We start from the raw sequence: 18,862 nt of genomic DNA, 5'->3' as shown, positions 1-18,862 counted from the left end.
CTAAAGACGTTAAAAGATAGCACTTGTTGTTACCCTGCCTGGCACTGAGCATTAACGTGTTAAAACAAGGTCGGCTTAGAGTCAGTAAAATGTGTCTGAGTGGGGTGTCCTTGTGAAACTTTAGCATGATATCTCAGTCGGCTAGCACTTTTAAATCGGTATTAGTCCGAACTAGTACAAGCAGCCACACACACATGCATGCATGTCGCTATATAAGTGTAATAATCTTTGAACACAGCATTAAACCCCATGGGGCGGTCAGGTAGCCTAGTGGTTAAAGCGTTCGCTCGTCACGCCGAAGCCCTGGGTTCGATTCCCGACATGGGTACAATGTGTAAAGCCCATTTCTGGTGTCTCCTGCTGTGATATTGCTGGAATATTGCTGGAATATTGCTAAAAGCGGCGTAAAACCATACACACTCACTCACTCATGAAACCACATGTGACCTCATCTCTCTGGTACCTCTGGTCCAGACCTGGTACTGCTTGGCTCTGATCACTTGTCCTATACACACAACATGTGCATGAAGTCAGGAACAACCTCTTGAAGTTCTGGCTGTTGTCTTCAGCTCTCGCTGCCATCTTCGGAGCGATCCCATTTGTCGGCACGTACTGGGCTGCCTTCCCCGCAATGCTGGAGCTGTGGCTGGGTCAAGGTCAGGGATTGATGGCGATCCTGCTCTTCATCGTCCACATGCTGCCTGCCTATGTGGTAGACACTGCCATCTATAGTGAAATCAAGGGGTGAGATTAGTTTTCAGTCAGCTTAGAAAATGTTATGCCCTGATGAAACTTTAGTTTATACTTTTGTGATTTTTTATGAAATTTGCTAATGTTTTTTAGCAATATTTAAGTACCATTCAACAATATTTCATGTTTGGTTTGACCTGTAGCATGAACTACCACCTAGAATTTCAGATACCTTCCGCCATTTTGGAAAGGAATGTGCACAAGTTCCTCCCTTAGCAACAGTTTCTTACAAATGCTGTTACCATTTTTGCCGCCTTGCTAAAATAACAGGGCCTTGACCCCAATAAATGACGACCAAAATCTGCACGGCACTTTACAAACCAGAATTAATTGGACTATGCATAGACTTGTTAGTCCAGCCAAAATATAACTCCATTATTCCAGCTTAGTTTCGGCAAGGGTGGAAACTGGACTTTTGCAGCCAGTTAACTCACTTGCCTCTGGAAGATGAAAAATGGAGGTTGCCCTTCTGTACTGCTCCACTTTATCTGTGTATGAAGACCATTCTTGATGCCTGCCTGACAAGACTGGAATAAAACTCATTCACTCACTCACTCATCTCTACGTGTATTTCAGCGGCCACCCCTTCATGACCGGCTTGGCCATCGCCGGAGGAATGTACTGTCTGGGTCTGGAGGGGGCTATTATCGGCCCCATCGTGCTGTGCTTCCTGGTCGTCATCGTGAACATCTACGGCACCATGATGCAACCCGACCCCTCCACCCCACAGGGAGGACCACGTAAGTTGTAGGGTCACGGCAGGGGGGGACACCTCTTGCACTTGGTGTGGTTTCTACGGCATGGGTGCCTTAATGGATCGGCTTGAACAACCCTCATTCCTCAGATTTATTAACCCTGTTATTTTTTGTCTATCTTTATATTTTAACCAAAAAAAACACAAAACACTGAATACAAGAACATGGGATATTTATTTTGACAATAATGGAAAGTTATTGTATTCATGTCTTGTAACTTGTAACTGAGAATGTCAATATTCAAGACTGACTGCATGATATTTTGAATAAAAGTTACTAATATGTGTCCAATTAGTCACTGTGACACTGTGTGATCTACATTAAATTGTATACCTACACTACGTTCACGTTTTCAGTGCTAGGACTAACAGCCATTATAGAGTGAGAATGTAAGAATTAATCAAGCACTCTAAAGTTAGAGTCAGACATAGACCTTTCAGAATCAAGAGACCAAAGAGAACATTGACAAATCTAACTTGAACGCTATGGTCAACATATTTTCTGGCTTTTCATCAAATTCTCATCAACACTTTTGCTTAATGTGCTTAAGTCATTACATAATTGCCTTTTCTTTTAGTGTTGTGAAAAGTTCAAAATGGCTGCCATGGCAGACATATTGAAAAGTCAATCTATGAACTTCACCATCACTTTCAGGGTTAGAAATTAATTTATTTTTATTAGTCTGCAAAAAAAGAATCTGCTAAAGTCTAAAGTGTCACTATCTTATGGTGAAAATGGTAAAGTCACTTGTCCTTTCTGAAGTTTGCTAGTCTCAGAGAAGCAGACATGTTAATTTCTAACCCTGATTCTTGGAAATATGATGAATCTTTCGGTAAAGCCTATATATCAACAGTGTTGTAAGTTCACAAAACACAAGAAGTTTAAATTTTAATATAAAGGGTAAGTTTGTCTATCCAACTTGAAAAGGGTTACTTTTTCATTTAAAGAGTTTAAAACCAGAAAGAAACTCTGTACTTTTGAATGACGCTCTATCCGAGCAATCCCTATGTCTGACTTCTACATCTAGGATGCTGTGTGTTGTCTGTTGATTGGTCTGTTATTGTGTTACTATGGTAACCTGGCATGGGAACCCCTATAGTGTCTCTCTGGATAATGGTGTAGGAATAGTGTGATGAAGAAGATCTTCAAGTAAAACCAATGTGACCCATATGAACAGTTTATGTTGTGTTGAAGTAATTCTGTGCAATGGTTGGTTCCATGTGTCCATGTTTTCAATGTATTTTTAATCCTTTTGTTATTAATGTGAATGAAGGCTTTAATGTTCAGGAACAATAAAAAGGTGTTTCTAGTCTACAACTTATAAATGTGGTTTGACAGTATTTTTAAGCCAAATTGGTATGGATGAAAACATTATCATACCTCCATTTCAGAATAATGAGATCTGATTGGTCCACATGATCTTGATAAAATACCATGTATACAGCCTTGGAGGTTAATAAAGTTCTCAGAAGGGTAATAAATCTCTTATACCCCGGCTTGAGCAAGTCAGGCTGCACATGGATTTCTGAGAGGCAGAATAAATCCCTTATACCCCGCTTCAAAGCAAAAAGCTGCACGCTTTTTCCAAGTCAATGGAAGTCACGTGGCATAGCGAAAGTTAATCTCAGCTGAATCAAACAGCCAATTTTGAATTTGTTTGAATTCTTTTACAATGTCTCATTAAAACATGTCAGTGAGATCAAATTAGTTGTAGCCGGATCACGAGGGCTACATGGGGTTTTATGCGTTAGGTTTTATACACATTCCAGACTACAACGTATGTTGTTAGCTGAGGTCTGAATGTATTTTTGTTTGGGAAATGTAAAGACAAGATCATGATATAAACAGAACATATCTAATATCTCTTTCTTATATACGACTTAAATAATACAATTGTGAAAGTCCTATTTTGTCCTTTTTTGTCAACTTCTTTCACATGAGGACAAAACAATTCATTAATTGTTTGTCAGAAATCCAACTCATTATTTTCTATGTAAAAGAAATAGAGTGAGTGAGTATGGTTTTACACCACTTTTAGCAATATTCCAGCGATATCATGGCGGGGGACATCAGAAATGGGTTTCACACAATGTACCCATGCCGGGAATCGAACTGGGTCTTCTGCATGTCAAGCGAACGCTTTAACCACTAGGCTACCCGATAAGTAACCACTAGGGTAGAAATAGATAAGTTAATATATTCATAGCTACAAGGTCAACATGCTGAGGGTTCACAGGAACCAAGAGCATCAACTTTTAGAACCCCTGTTATTTGTCCCTGCAGTCCTTGATTGAATAACATGTATTCATTTCCGGGGGAATATTATTTAATTTTTCAACATTATTTTGTCATCATGAAAAAATACATAAGCAACTATACAACCATTCCTTATCAATGACCAATACAGTGTGACAAGCAAGTGATTAATTATTGCAGCCCAATCTCAAAATGTGTTATGAATACAAGTAATGATTAAGTTTTAATGGGAACCTAGGGATTATAAATACGGGTAGCTATATTTCTTATAGGTATGTTTCTATGAAGTATATGTGAGTCTAGTCTACAAGTTTATTTGTAGGTGTTTATTTGATGTGTCTAATGTTGTTTACGAGGTAATCGGATGGTCTGTTGTCATCATTTGACCTGTGTTTGTTTATATACCAGGAGTAGCATTTCGCCACCCAATGAGTCAAAGCAGGCATGCTTCCCAGTGGAATGTCAAACGGTGAACTATACAGATTACACTGGACGTAACCCTTGCACATCAGGGCCCTGTTCCACAAAGCGATCTTAGTGCTGTTCCACAAAGCAGTCTTAGCACTAAGATGATCCTAACTCCCACGCTTTCATATTGGCTTATGATCGCTTTGTGGAATCGGGCCCTGTCCTGTAGTTTCCTTTACCCATAGCAGCCATGTGTACGTCTTCATTATCATCATCATCATCACTATCATTATCGTCGCTGCTTGTCATCATGCTTTCTTGAAACTTAGGTCTACTTTTCTACTTCTCTGCTAAGTTACAGGCACCTGAACTGATTTACAGGTGTGTAAGATATAATGAAAGTTGTTTGTTTTCATTAATTCTGCTTGAAAAAACTACTTAATTGAAACCCTCTGTCTTAATTTCAAACATGGTCTGGATATCTTTTAGTTTTACTTCTTTTACTTAATGGCTAAACACAAATTCATCACTTTTTTGTATGAAAAGGGAAATAACTCTATCAATATATGTGTTCACATGGAAGAATTGTCTCCCTTTTCAATCTGATTTAATGTTTGCCTCTAGATTAATAAAAAATTGAAAAGCCACACAGTTCTATGTTAAGTGACATAAGCTTTGCTATACTCCTATTCCAAGGGCGTTGGTGTTAAGCAATAATGTTACAGAGAAATTCTGGTTTCATGAATGGAGACATGCAGTTTAGACGTGTTATGGGTGATGAATTTAAAATCACTTTCACTTTACTTTTTCTCTGGTTCTCAGTTGGAAATATAATCCGACATTTGAGGTGACTTTTTAGCTCTAAATATGTCATAGAATATTACTGCTGTCATCAAGTGACACTTCTTTCTGTCGACTGTAAGGATATCCAATTTTATGATTGTTTATTTCATCCAATGTATTTCGAACATTAAATTACTTTAAGTACACTTTGCAAAACTATTTCTGTCACATAAGCAACTTTTCAGTCTTTATAACTAATAGTGATATGTGACAAGTCATTGACTACAAAGCAGAACAACAGCTTATTTAATCTGACAAAAACTATGTGACATGCGGTATGTATCAGTGCATAGTATGCATGGCTGAGATGGAGGTCCCACCGGTATTCACCACTGTCTGCTATAACCTCCAGGGGTCACCACTGTCTGCATGAGGTCATTGGATGTATATTGGAGTGTCATCGTCTGTATATTCATCAAATGTATACTAGCCTAGACTGGGTCAAGTTTCCGTTGTCTGCTGTATTGAATGTATTTAGTGACCTGTATAATTGTAGACTACTGTTTGGGGATTGGTCGTCTATTATTGGCATGGTCATGACAGGGTTATAAAAAAATATGGACTTTTTGTATAATTGGGATATTCTTTTTAGAAGGGGAGTGACAAGGGGCCATTAAGACCATTGAGAAAATCAACAACTTTTTGTTAAGACTTTGAAAAAACATATCTTAACATTCAAAAATCAACCTTATCGCTCACATTTGTCATACATCCGGCCTTGTTATGATTCTATAAATTTAACAGCGTTACAAAATTTGTGTCAGCGGTCATTTTGAAATGATCAATCATCTGGTAGAGGTGACCACGTTAATGAGTGAGTGAGAGTTAAGATTTAACGTCACATCGGCAGTATTTCAACCATATCGTGACGATCACGTTAATGACATATCGACAGAGGGTCATATTTCTTTGGACAACGATATAGATAAAATTACCCTTCTGTAATATCTAACCAATTTTAGCCCCAGCACAATTTTGCAATTTGACATAATTTTAAACATGTAAAGTTTGTAATGCTGTCAACCTTTCAACAGTGTCTTACAAAATCAGGGCACTGAACACATTTAGTATTGCGGTTAAGTAATATCATTCAGATTTGCATTATAAGGGGTGTCTCATGTTCAGTGTGGAAGTGTCTTGGACAATCTATTGTCATCTTCACTAACAGCTGTTTGTGCCTTGCTGTGTGATGTAGTTACTAACATTCCTTTCAGGGTACGGTATGAGGTTCAGCATCATTAGCTGTCATTGATTCATCACAGGGAACATTTTCACATCAGGGCCTAGATTTTCGAAAATAATCTTAGCTCTAAAATTATCTTTAATCTATCGTAGGGAAATCGTAGACTGTTGTAGCCTATTTTCGAAACTATCGTAGCCCTAAGATATAGTAAGAATGTCGTAAATCTAAGATAGCTCCATACCTGTCATAAGTTTATTTTATCTTCATCCAAGATGGTGGCATACTTAAGATAGTTTTGAAAATGTATCTTATCTTAAACTTAAGATATATTATCTTTGAACGTAAGTTGTTAAGATAAGTCTTAGCCAAGATTGTTTCGAAAATCTAGACCCAGGATCTGTTATGGTCAAGCAGCCTAAGGCACCAAAAAGTGCAACGCAATGTTGTGAACCCTAGGTGCCAGAATACTCTGGTTGCGTGTTGCAACAGTAATAACTCTTTGTCAGTACGATACTCGTGGGTTTCACCAGCAATGAAGAAATGGTCTTGTTTGTTACTGTAAATCATGAAATTAATGAGTCACCAAATTTTTGCGAGTGTTGACACCTGGCCTAAAATGTGTAATGAAATTAATGTGAGTAGCCTTGCATTTTAACTATGAAAACGTAATCTTCCATAGAACTCCATGATATAGTATGGGGTGATAGAAGTTGAATGATATCATTTGCTGTCCTCACAAACTTAACTTCAACTACTTGACATGTGATCTAACTTCATAAAAATCAAAAGCAGGAAAGTCCAAAGAACGCATATTCAAATGGGTTACCAACGAAGATTGCTGTTACTGGACATTTTCAAAACGTGGTTAAGAAGAGTTTTAATTGTAATTATGAGATTATTTTACAAGGCTACCAAGAACAAAGACATGGTTGGCAATTGTCATAACTGCTTGATCAACTTGTGTAAATAAACTGACCACACTTAATGTAGACGGGATCGGGTGGTCAGACTCGCTGACTATGTTGATGCATTGCAGGATTGATGCTCATGATGTCAATCACTGGATTGTCTGGTCCAGACTCAATTATTTACAGACCGCCATCTTATAGCTGGAATATTGCTGAGTGCGGCGTTAAACAATAAACAAACAAATACACAAACACTTAACGTGGAACTTGGTAAGACGCACTGTCTAAATCCAGCACACAAGTACATTCATTATGAGCTGTATGATGTATGTCATTGTTTCCGCCCATATCCGATAAACCTGATTGGACAGTATACTCCAATATATCCAGATAAAAATGCATCACTCGCAATTTTCGCATCAAATTTCATGATTTACGGTATACCTCTTTCAGTGAGGGTGTTGGGTTCAGTGTTGCTTCAGTATTTCAGTTATATCAGTGTAAGCTTGGCTGGGAGGAAAGCCTGAAGTGATGTTGGTGTTAGTAATGGATTTGATCGGTGAAACCCATAAGCATGGTGCAGACAGACCAAGAAACATTCGAACCCAGAATCAAAGGTCTCTGGCTGCTTTAAGGGATCCGACTGCACACTGAATTGCAATGCCTTAGACGACTTGGCCGCCCATGCTCCTCACATCCATTCAGAACAGATAGTAGATTAGTACTTGTATGACACTATAGGTAGTAGCAGCTTATATCTGCAATCATGACACTTACATCACGTAGCTAGTTCTCGGTCATGTATCCCTCATATACCGTATTTCCTCCATTAGGCGTCTATTACTTTTGAACAAGCCATTGATCTGTTGTCTATTAGAGTGAGTAAGTTTGGTTTTACGCCGCTTTTAGCAATATTCCAGCAATATCACGGCGGGGGACACCAGAAATGGGCTTCACACATTGTACCCATGTCGGGATTTGAACCCGGGTCTTCGGCGTGGCAAGCGAACGCTTTAACCACTAGGTTACCCGACCGCCCCATTTTTTGTCTATTAGAGGAAGCTGTATATCCTGTTTAAAGCTGAAACATTGGCAACTCACTAAGTGAAAGGGAGTAATCATTTCATGATGTAAGTTGATGTGAAAGGGATCATTAATTTCATGAAATGATGGACCAGCCTCAGAGACTCTGTGTCTGATTGAGACTGTTTCTTTTGGACAGAGTGCATGACCAGCATGTAATGGAGTCCTGGTGTACGTCTATTAGAGGAAATACGGTACTCCCACTGTAGGCACGAGGTGTCAAGTAGTATTTAGATACACACAAACAAAATCAACTTTTCATGATCAACATTTCATGACAAACTGTAGTAAAAATGTAATAGTAATAAATAAATTGTAAGTGACTCCATGATATTTGATTGGCTAACGAAGCAATTTCATTTTGCATTTATGTTTCCATAAACCCAAACCATGTAGGCCACACCCACTAATGGACTACTGTTTCCTGATTGGCTGATGACGGAATGGGCAGGGCTTGTTATTGTACAGACTGATGTCACTGATTCTGTATTGTTGTTTACAGTTTTTTAGCGTTAATGTTTATATAAACTGTGGAAAGTAATTATTATCAGATGTTTATTAATAAGAATGGACTTCAATATGTTTTTGCGTTTATGGAGTTAAGGACTTTGCGTAAATTTGCTACACAGATTTTCCAAATGTTATCACCTGTTTTTATGGAAACAATATTGAAGTAAATTCTTAAATGTATTACTTCTGTATTGGACACCATGTCAAGAACCCAACAGTAACAAATGATGTTAACGGTGATGGAAGATTAATATCATAAACACCGTGATGCCATAACATATTTCACCAACAATGTCAGCAATGGTATCTGGATGATGTAAGAATGTTGTTTACTTATGAAATCTTTTATACACTTGTGACTCTTACATATATTTTTAACTCACTTATTTTGAACCATGAATGATCCAAAAATATTATGACTGTCCTGTATCACAAACTAACTGTCCCCCTGAAGCCCCTCATTAAATATACTACTCCACTTTTGACAGGGATGTTTTCCATGATACACAGTCTGATTTTCATATGTCCAGTCACTCCAGTGTATATTTAAATAGAATGACATCTGATTATCCCAATCAAACGTTGTGTAGTATACTTCCCTCAGCTCATCATCCTTCATTCATCATTGTATACTATATGTACATTATTTAAGTTAATTTTATGATCCAGATTCAAGAAATATTATATTACCGTATTTGATGTGATAAGCGCCCAGGACGCTCACAAAATTAGAAATAGGGGGCTCTTATTAGAATATTATTTTGGTGAAAAAAACAAAGTTGGAAGATAAATTTCGTGGTTTATGCTGACAGCCTGAAATGTTTATGTATGACAGATATATTTTTTTCCAGAATTTAATTGCCAATAATAAAGGGTGCATATAACACACGAGTGCGTATTATATGCGAATAGGGAAAGGAAGTGGTGCATATTGTTTGCAAATAGGGGTCGGAGGGGGTGCTAATTGGGATTGTTCACTAGCTAATATATTAGCAAATCTCGATATGGGCGCTTATTAGAGCGGGGCACTTATTACGTCGAATACAGTAATCGATAATTTTATATATTACATATATTTTACATTTCTTAGATATTTGTGTGTTTCATTTTTTATTTCTTGATTCAGTATTCTGAAGACATATAAATAAGCATATATCTCTGTTTAAAGAAATCTTGTATCTATTCTTAACTCTAAAGACACATATATGTGAACATACCTCTCTGTTTAAAGACACATGTGTTATTGTACTGGTCTCCATTAAATGAACATGGCTGTTATTTATACACCATTTCACAAAGCTATCATCACTTCAACTGTTCTATGTTTAAGTATTAGAGTAATGGCAGCCATGACACTTAAGACAACTCTGTGAATGGCCCCAGGTCTGAATTTAGACAATATAATCACTTATGCAGCTAACAATTATTTATTGATTCCATTGCAGGTCGGTCAGTTCGGACACAGTGAAGCTCTCCTGAGGTCAGGGGTCAAGGTCATGTAGGAAATTAACCATCATGGAGGGAAGAATCTTCATGACAAGCAACTGACTAGATGTATGTTGTGACAGTGTTGTGATATCAATATTACACCCTTAGAAATCCTGTGGTGCACTGCAGACTGTTTGAATGACTTTGGTTATGACTTTTATTACCTCAAGCACTTGAAGGAATGCTTGTCAGGTGACATTTATGTCTGTTTACTATTTGGGCATAATTGATACTTTTTACACTGGTCTGAATGGTGATAAATGTTATAAATGGGTTGTGTATTGTTTCAGATTTGCATAGGAGATTTAGGTTATGTACAAGTGTTAATATTGTTCAAGTCTTCACATGATTGTATATTTATTTGTGTTTTTTTAATATGAGTGTTTAAAGACATTTTAGTATTGAGATTTGGAATTTGATGTTGAGAAAGGTTCAATTAGTTAAATAATATTTTATGAGTTTTTATGAGTATCTGTGTTTCTGTACTGGAGCACCTGAAATTCAGAATCTTCCCGAGACAATGGAGTTCCTGACTATAAAAGTCCAATTTCCACCCTTGCCGAACTTTCCAGGCTCAATTGTAGCGCCACCAGTGGCTGTTACGAGTTATGTCCCTTCTATGTCCCTTCTATTGACCAATCAGATTCTGTCTCTCATATCACTTGCATTTGCTTCAAACAAAATGGCGGCACTCAGTCAAGACATTCTGATCAATAATCAAGATCAATATTGTAATAAAATGGGTTTTACCCCACGAAATGCATCACTTGAGCACCTTCATTAAAATCATGAAGAGATTTGAAAAATATCTGTTGACGCCCAGTTGGCAGTACACATTCTTTGCAAATCCTGCAGTCGACTGAAGTCTGCACATCAAAATCCATGTTGTTTACAGACTGGATGTCTATTTTGTTTTGTGATTTTGATTGGACTAGGCATAGACTCATTAATCCAGCCAAAATGTAACTCCGGAATTCCAGCCTAGTTCGGCAAGGGTGGAAACTGGACTTTTATAGTCAGTTAACTCCCTCTCCTCAGGAAGATGGGAATTCAGTGTTATTATAGATCTCTGCAGTGCACCAGTTGCGTAGGAGTTACACTAACACGACCATCACTGTCTAATGTGACGGTAATAATTTGCTGATGAGGTTTGTCTTTGTGAAAGATATAATTTCCTGTGCTATTTTGAAAACATCTTTCAGCTAAACCTTGATAATATGTATGGTTATATTTCCTGACGGTTTTGTGAAGTCTATATATATAAGTTCTATTATTACATCATGATCTCAATCGGATCATGTGTGAGTTTCCAGGTTGTGTACTGGCACAGCTTTGCTAAACTTCTGTGCATATGTAATACTATTGCCCTGTATGATTTTATGTGTGAGGCCCACGATCAGGGAACTATATCAGGCTTCCATGGAAACCGGAAACGGGCATTAATGTCCAATATGATTGTTTTCTCGTAACACTGGCATCAATGTGCTTGTATACCTCGAAATAAAATGATTTATTATATTATATACTAGACTACCCAACATTTGCTGAGGACCAAGTAATCATCTTTAGTCAGAGGTGTGGTCCTTAGTGAATGTTGAGTAGTATATTCAACACTGTATGCTTTCATGATAATGAGTCAACCAACACATGGGACGATACAGTGGTAAGTGACATTATGTTGTCTTTTGATTAGTTCCTCCTTGGTACTATTTCCTTAAGAACTACATATGTTTGTGAATGATTGCATTACAAAAGCAGAATTTCTGGGTACATGCAATTTAGCCAAATCTGACATAATAGTTTACAGTCTGTATGGTTTCATAGTTTGATAGTTTTACTGGTAAATATCCATCCAGAACTTGAAGACATGCTATGAAGTATCAATATTGGTTGTTTATTTTAGAATATGCAAACATTTATTATTATTAATTCTTGTATTCTCATACTTTCTTATGCTGGTTTGTCATACTTTTTTATCTAGTCTCATGTGCAATAATAGTGATTTTAGAAATGTTCAAGTCTGTTTGAACATGTTGTTAGGAAAATAGCATTGGAAAGGAATGACGTGCATAATACTGGTTCAGGGGCCGTGTTCAGTAAACAATATTTGTTAATTGTATTACAAGGTCTGAGCTGTATGGTGCACAGTCAATTTGGAGATCTGCCATATCTCATTATTTTTTGGTTTTTATTTGTATGCTGTGGGTTTTTTATTTCAGCATTTCATTTCTTTGAAACCTGGTTAAGTTTTTTTTGGTCATAATATCATATACTTATAACTAGTCATAAGGAAACTAGTGCAAATATTCTGTCAGTTAGCACCTGGAAGCTTAAAACTTCAAACTTCTCTGTACCTTGTAGGTGATGGCATTACCACCAATAGCTGTGGGCACATTTGCAATGACAATTACCTGTATGTACAGGGGTCAATTTAACTGCTGGCCCGTTGGCCCGTGGCTAGTTAAGATTACAAAGGGCTTGCTGAAACGTAAGTAGATGGCCCGTCTGGCTTGTCAAAATTTCACCCCTTCTCCTTGTATGTTTAATTTTTTAAATTGGATCATCTTGGTAGAATGACAACTGGCAGCCATTTTGTAATGTTGTGTGCAACAACATCTTCATTTGCTCATAAATTGTCATGAAGTGAGGCAAATAAAAGCCAAGATTTAATTTCAGATTGCAGGAAAAAACATTATTGAGGAGTTCTCAAATTTTCAGATCCCCACTAGGTGGCTACATGACCTCAGGTCCGGCCACTTCTCGGCCTCCACCTTTTAGCTGTAGGCCTGTTTGGAGAAGGGCCAGTAACTTGTAAAAGGAGCAAGCCCTGCTGGCTACATACAAATTTGTTGTTAAATCTGCACCTGATGTATACAAGCAGTGTGAAAGTTTTGACTGTTGTCAGCAAGTCATTTCAAACCGGGGGGCGGTCGGGTAGCCTAGTGGTTAAAGCGTTGGCTCGTCACGCCGAAGACCCGGGTTCAATTCCCGACATGGGTACAATGTGTGGAGCCCATTTCTGGTGTCCCCCGCCGTGATATTGCTGGAATATTGCTAAAAGCGGCGTAAAACCATACTCACTCACTCACTCACTCATTTCAAACCGAAGTAACTAAGATGACGGATCTGGTATGTTATTCACTTATGTCCAACTCTTTTGATAGTTTAATAAATCAGACCATTATGACCAATGGAAAATCATGAATATTGCAAGAAGTGTGTTTAGATTCAAGGAAATACCTGCATTATTTCAGGAAGAAGATCATCACATAATCTGATATTGTATGTGATGATTTATACAGTGATGTGATTCCAGACATATCAGTTGCCCCTATAGATTGCTGTTACAGCAAATTAAACGCTGTGTCCTCAATCAGCCCGTCTGCAGCGAAGAGATCTGAATTCGAATTATCTCAAGATGTGGATTGAACTTAATGTATTTCTGTTTGTGCTGTCCTATGAAAATCTTGTACTTTATTCTATCGATAACGTTATTTGACATATCCGTCTTAATGTAAATGTAATGTAAATAGAGGAACATATTATTTTCTCATGATCTATATTCACCTCATCGCCTTCACCCTCCTCCGTCCCTAGCTCGCCACACTGACAGTCTTGTCTACACAGCGATTTAGTTTTTGTCACCCCACTCAGCAAATTAATGAAGGCCAACCTGTAAATAATTACCGTATTCGACGTAATAAGCGCCCTGCTCTAATAAGCGCCCATGGCGATTATTGCTAATATCTTGCATGGCTAGTGAACAATCCCAATTAGCGCCCCTTCCGATTGATTAATGTACACAAGACTTATTTATTCGTGTATAATACGCACTCGTGTGTTATATGCATCCTTAATTTTGGGCAATTAAATTCTGAAAAAATATATCTGTCGTGTGTAATACGCACAGACTTTTCTCTTGTATCATTCAGGCTGTCAGCATAAATCACGGAATTTACGATCTTTCAACACTGTTTTTTTTCTCACCATAACTTTATTCTAATAAGAGCCCCCTATTTCTAATTTTGAGAGCGCCCTGGGCGCTTATTAGGTTGAATACAGTAAGTCAGAACCAGACAATCCATCAGGGTATGATGACACGCATTCATCAAAGTCTGTCCACCGAACCTTTAGGTCGCGCTTAGGACCAGCATAGGTCTGATTCTCGGGACCGGTTCTAACCTGGTACCCCCACGGAGCCTTAACAAAAACCAATACTGTTTGTTTCTTCAATATAGGTGAAAGGGGCACGGGCGGCCCAGTCGTCTAAGGTGCTGCGAACGCTGTGCAGAGTTGCATCCCTTGGGCACGCCAGAAACCCATGACTGGGTTCGAATCCTGGTTCATCCACAGTTATGTTTCTAGGTTTGCCAGCACCATGCCCGTGCTTGTGGGTTTCACCGAAGTGGTATACATATGGGACCTGCATCACTTCGGGCTTTCCTCCCACATTAAACTGACACGCCATGTTATAACTGGAATACTGTTAAAAGCGGCTCAGCCCAATGCTCACTCACTCACTCTAGGTGAAAAGATAAATGAAGCACTACTACAAAAGGATGTAGTGGGTGGATGTTGTTTAAAGTACCAATGAAAATGTTCTGAAATGTTGAATCAACATTACAATGGCGAAGACTCAAACGTGTTCATACATTATTATCTATTCACAAATTAAAATGTTAGTTTGTCCATAATTTCATTCTCATCTGATAATGTAATCATATCCTCGGAAAGGAAAAATTGCAAATTCATTAAAAAAGTTAACAAATTAGGCTGTGATGTGGTACTAGTTTTTCATACTGCAAGGTTGTGCGAAAGCCTGGTGGTTAAACCGTTTGCCCGTCACACCAAAAGAACTGGGTTTGATTCCCACATGGGTACAATATGTGAAGCTCGTTTCTGGTGCCCCCTGCCATGACATCGATGGAATAATACTAAGGGCAACATAAAACAATACTCACTCACTCTTCTAGTTGCTGGTGGTGATAATGATAAATGAACAAGACTGACAGTGTGTGCAAATCTTTGGTAAGCTTTGTGATGCTGCTCTCAACTCCAGTTTAAACACTGTACTTTCCCTTCTTCAAATAACTGCTGTCCTTCAATAAGTATCTGCATTAGTCCCAGTATCAGATGGTACCTTCATGGTTAGGTGAAATGGCACTACCACTGTATGGTACCAAGCCCCTAGCTGGACCTGGTCATGCCGACACAATATGACACCGATTGTCTTATATGATTATACTTATCTGCTGTCAGAGCCTATGTTCATCATAACCTACCACTGTGTCGTGAGGAACATCATGTCTACGGCACAAAAGTATCATGCTTGTAAATAATCCTAGCTAACAACTGTCTGCAGAAGCCAGTGATGAATAAGAAGATTAACATCGTGTGTTTTCTGGAATTTCATTTGGATGCAACAGTGTTAGCCAGAGGTTTAATTCCTCGGCATAAAATACACCCGCAAAATGTGAAACACAATGTTTTCATAAAGGCATGGGGGGAAATCACCCAACCCAACCCAACCCATCCCGCCCCGCCCCCATTTATCTCCACCCCCACCCCCCCACCTGCCAAGACTTGTTGTTCAAGTGTTTAGAATAGATTAAACCTTTGCAATAAGTTGTGTAGAGAATGCAGGGTATTATTTTTTCAGCTTTGTCATCCTTTACCTCATATTACTGCTTCAGATAACAGTCTTTCAATAAGTTTGTTGGTTGTATTGCATGGGATTTCTACTAATTATTATTATTACGTTTGAAGCATAGATTTTGTCTGATTGATAGACTTCTGTGTTGTACTTGGTTTTGTATCCTGCATCAATGGCACATACTTCAGCTTATGTGAGAATATTTTTAAATACAATTTTTTACGATCATTTGTCTATTTCGTGATTGAGATTTGAGACATGATTTGAGACAATAAATACTGGTTACATTTGAGATAGATTTCAAGCAAGCATGACTTACTTATGTGATAGCCATTTACCTGAGGATGATAATTACAATAAGAGTAAGACTTAAATAGTCAGGCAAAAAGAAATGATTACTTGTTTCAAGTTATTCCCCTTATTTAATTGTGGAACGTAACATAAACAAACAAGACAAATAGAAAATGTGTGAGATTCCATTTTCCGTACCAGCCAACTCAAATCTGGAGACCTGAGCCTCAGTTTTTTCTCAAGGTACATTGGCTATTATCTCCATCCTTGTATTGTCCTTTATACGACATTTCAGAGCTACTTCATGCTGCTTCAGCATTCACCTGATGGAGCAAGAAGTAGCTCTAAAACATCGAACAAAGAATACTAGAAGCTGCTATCCATATAAAAGTGTCCTGTTTTCATGTTCTCCCAACTTCTAAATGCCTATCAAAGACTTCTGGTATTGTCTGTATATTATACCAATAGTGTAAACTTGTGGTTCACTCCAGATAAACAAGTCATTTCATGAACCATCTAGAACCACCTATTCTATTTCTTGATGGGTAAAAATAGTAAAAACACACAATTGGTGGGGGAGGGGGGCAGATCCCAATTCTTGGTAACCTGCAATCTATAGTGGAACTGACATTAGTTGTTCAAATCATTAAAATCCAATGTTGTATTCTGATTTGATACCTCTGTCTGAAGAGAGGTATCAATTCAGAGTACAGTGTCTGATTTTAATTAAATTGTAGTTAGTATTGTGTGAAGCATAATGTGTAGTTTTTTGGTGAAAAGTATGTTAGTTTTAGCCATGTTTGTAAGGACAGAAAAATGGTTTTACAGACACTTTGTTACCTTTGATCTCAGATTGGTGCTATATCTCATGCATGTACGTGGTGTTCTCTCCCTCCGTCTCTCACATTCCTCTTGCTTCATAGACATGTTATTTATTTGTAGGAATGTACATGAGACGTGTTATAGACTGTGCCGATCTTTCTACCTGTTATCTATTGAGTTTCTGTTTGTTGTTGCAGTTAGTTTGTCATGAGAGGGATTAGTGTTGACATGAAACAAGAAGGTCAACTGAAATTTCATTCTTAACTGTTAGGGTGGATAATCTGGCCTGTTTTGCCAAGCAAATCCTTATCCTTTCTTTCAGAGTGTTTCAACTTTCACGTGGATATTTGAGTTGCTCATTTGTCGGCAATGTGCTGCTCATTATTTGCTAAGAATATTACCAGTGCTTGATATCAGAAAGGAAGAGGAGTCCTCGATTCATGAAGCAACCATACAGCACAACCATATAGAACACAAAGAGCATCATCTTGTTTGGATAATTGGCCATTTTTAATACCTATAATTGTTTACTGAAACAGTTTAAAATACACGGGGTCGGTGGTTGAAACAAAAAATGCAAAATTTTAAACATTGTTTCAGGTGTCCTTAAAATATTTTTATTTGGGTGATGAAAGAAAAGGTGCTCTTGGTCACTTCCCTCGTGACATCCTTTGATGCAGAGGATGGGTGTACATCCCTTTTTATTAGGCATACATTTAGACATTATATAAGTGATTGTTTATACTAAACGTAAATGTATAATAAGACTATGACTAGCTTGTGTGGGATATATTTAAAAAAATATTATGCAATGCTAAATTTGAATTGTCAAATCATAAATCAGCCCTCCTTTCCCCAAAAGCTGTTGGGGCGGTCGGGTAGCCTAATGGTTAAAGCGTTCGCTCATCATGCCGAAGACCCGGGTTCAATTCCAAACAAAGCTACAAAAGCCCATTCCTGTTGTTGTCCCCCGCCGTGATATTGCTGGAATATTGCTAAAAGCGGCGTAAAACCATACTCACTCACTCACTAAAATCAGTATCCTGGCTTGAATATAACCTGATTGGTCCATGGTCCCTCCTGTAGCCAGAATCACGTTGACTCTACAGCATGCAGTAAGGTTGGCACATATTCTTAGCATATTGTGAGTTGCATATTGTCCAAACAACAGAGAATTTGATGTTTGAGTTATGCAGAGTTTCTCTGCAGTAAGGTATTTCTGCTGTTGGTGTTCTTACTGTTGATACATCGAGAATGAACTAAATACTCACCTCATGTACAGATGCTACTGGCTATGCATGTACAACATATTAGCATAGAGTATAATAAATATGCTTTTAGGAATACAAGTATCTTCTTACCTTTATTTGACATGAACTAAATGCTTGTGATTTTTGATTTTTGAGACATAGTAGGTGGGATATTATGGAGGGTGTATGTATTTTCAGACAAAAAACGATCTTGTACACAGGTAATCTGGTACACGAACCAATCTTGTACACAATAAAAAAAGTAATTTTGTACACAATAAAACATAATAGGCAAATAAGGATGTTTAAGGACGACACAATGCAATATATTACTTTTCATTACTATTTCATAGATTCCCGTATTATATTTGAGACATTCACTTCAGAGTTACCTCCCTTGAAAATAAATAACAAACAACAAATGTTAAAAATGGTAACTGAAATGATTGTACGTATCAATTATCAATTAATTAATATGAATATATACGTCATATTTATCAAGGATTTATCATATTTATTATTTAGAAAGGACATATTTATTTATCTGGACATAATGTTTTATTTAGGGGGTTTATTAGGATATATACGGAAATAAAATACTCTTCGTGAACCACTGGCTCAACTTCGAAACTACACTGGGTAATATAGCAGCCATTGTCTTT

The 18,862-nt window shown here is 37.7% G+C and overlaps 1 protein-coding gene across 5 annotated transcripts in view; it reads left to right on the top strand.

The window, feature by feature from the left end:
• Window positions 1–10,840, top strand: part of LOC124151511 (transmembrane protein 245-like) — a 36,387-nt gene extending 25,547 nt beyond the window's left edge. For 2 of the 5 annotated variants that reach the window (XM_048381962.1, XM_046524026.2), the window contains exons 14-17: window positions 570–744; window positions 1,327–1,490; window positions 4,170–4,230; window positions 10,142–10,840. In XM_048381962.1, coding sequence (XP_048237919.1) covers window positions 570–744; window positions 1,327–1,490; window positions 4,170–4,230; window positions 10,142–10,175 — 434 coding nt within the window. In that variant the 3' untranslated portion in view covers window positions 10,176–10,840. Of the gene's footprint in view, window positions 1–569; window positions 745–1,326; window positions 1,491–1,861; window positions 1,895–4,169; window positions 4,231–10,141 lie in introns of all 5 variants that reach the window. The other 3 variants (XM_046524035.2, XM_048381963.1, XM_046524043.2) reach the window with 3 other exon arrangements.
• The last annotated feature ends 8,022 nt before the right edge of the window (window positions 10,841–18,862 follow it).

The sequence above is a fragment of the Haliotis rufescens genome, unplaced genomic scaffold, assembly GCF_023055435.1.
Source record: "Haliotis rufescens isolate VD_foot unplaced genomic scaffold, xgHalRufe1.0.p SCAF_4, whole genome shotgun sequence".
NCBI classification, from domain to species: Eukaryota; Metazoa; Mollusca; class Gastropoda; order Lepetellida; family Haliotidae; genus Haliotis; species Haliotis rufescens.
Note: the sequence above shows the minus strand (reverse complement) of the source record. Positions and strands in the feature narration are given on the sequence as shown.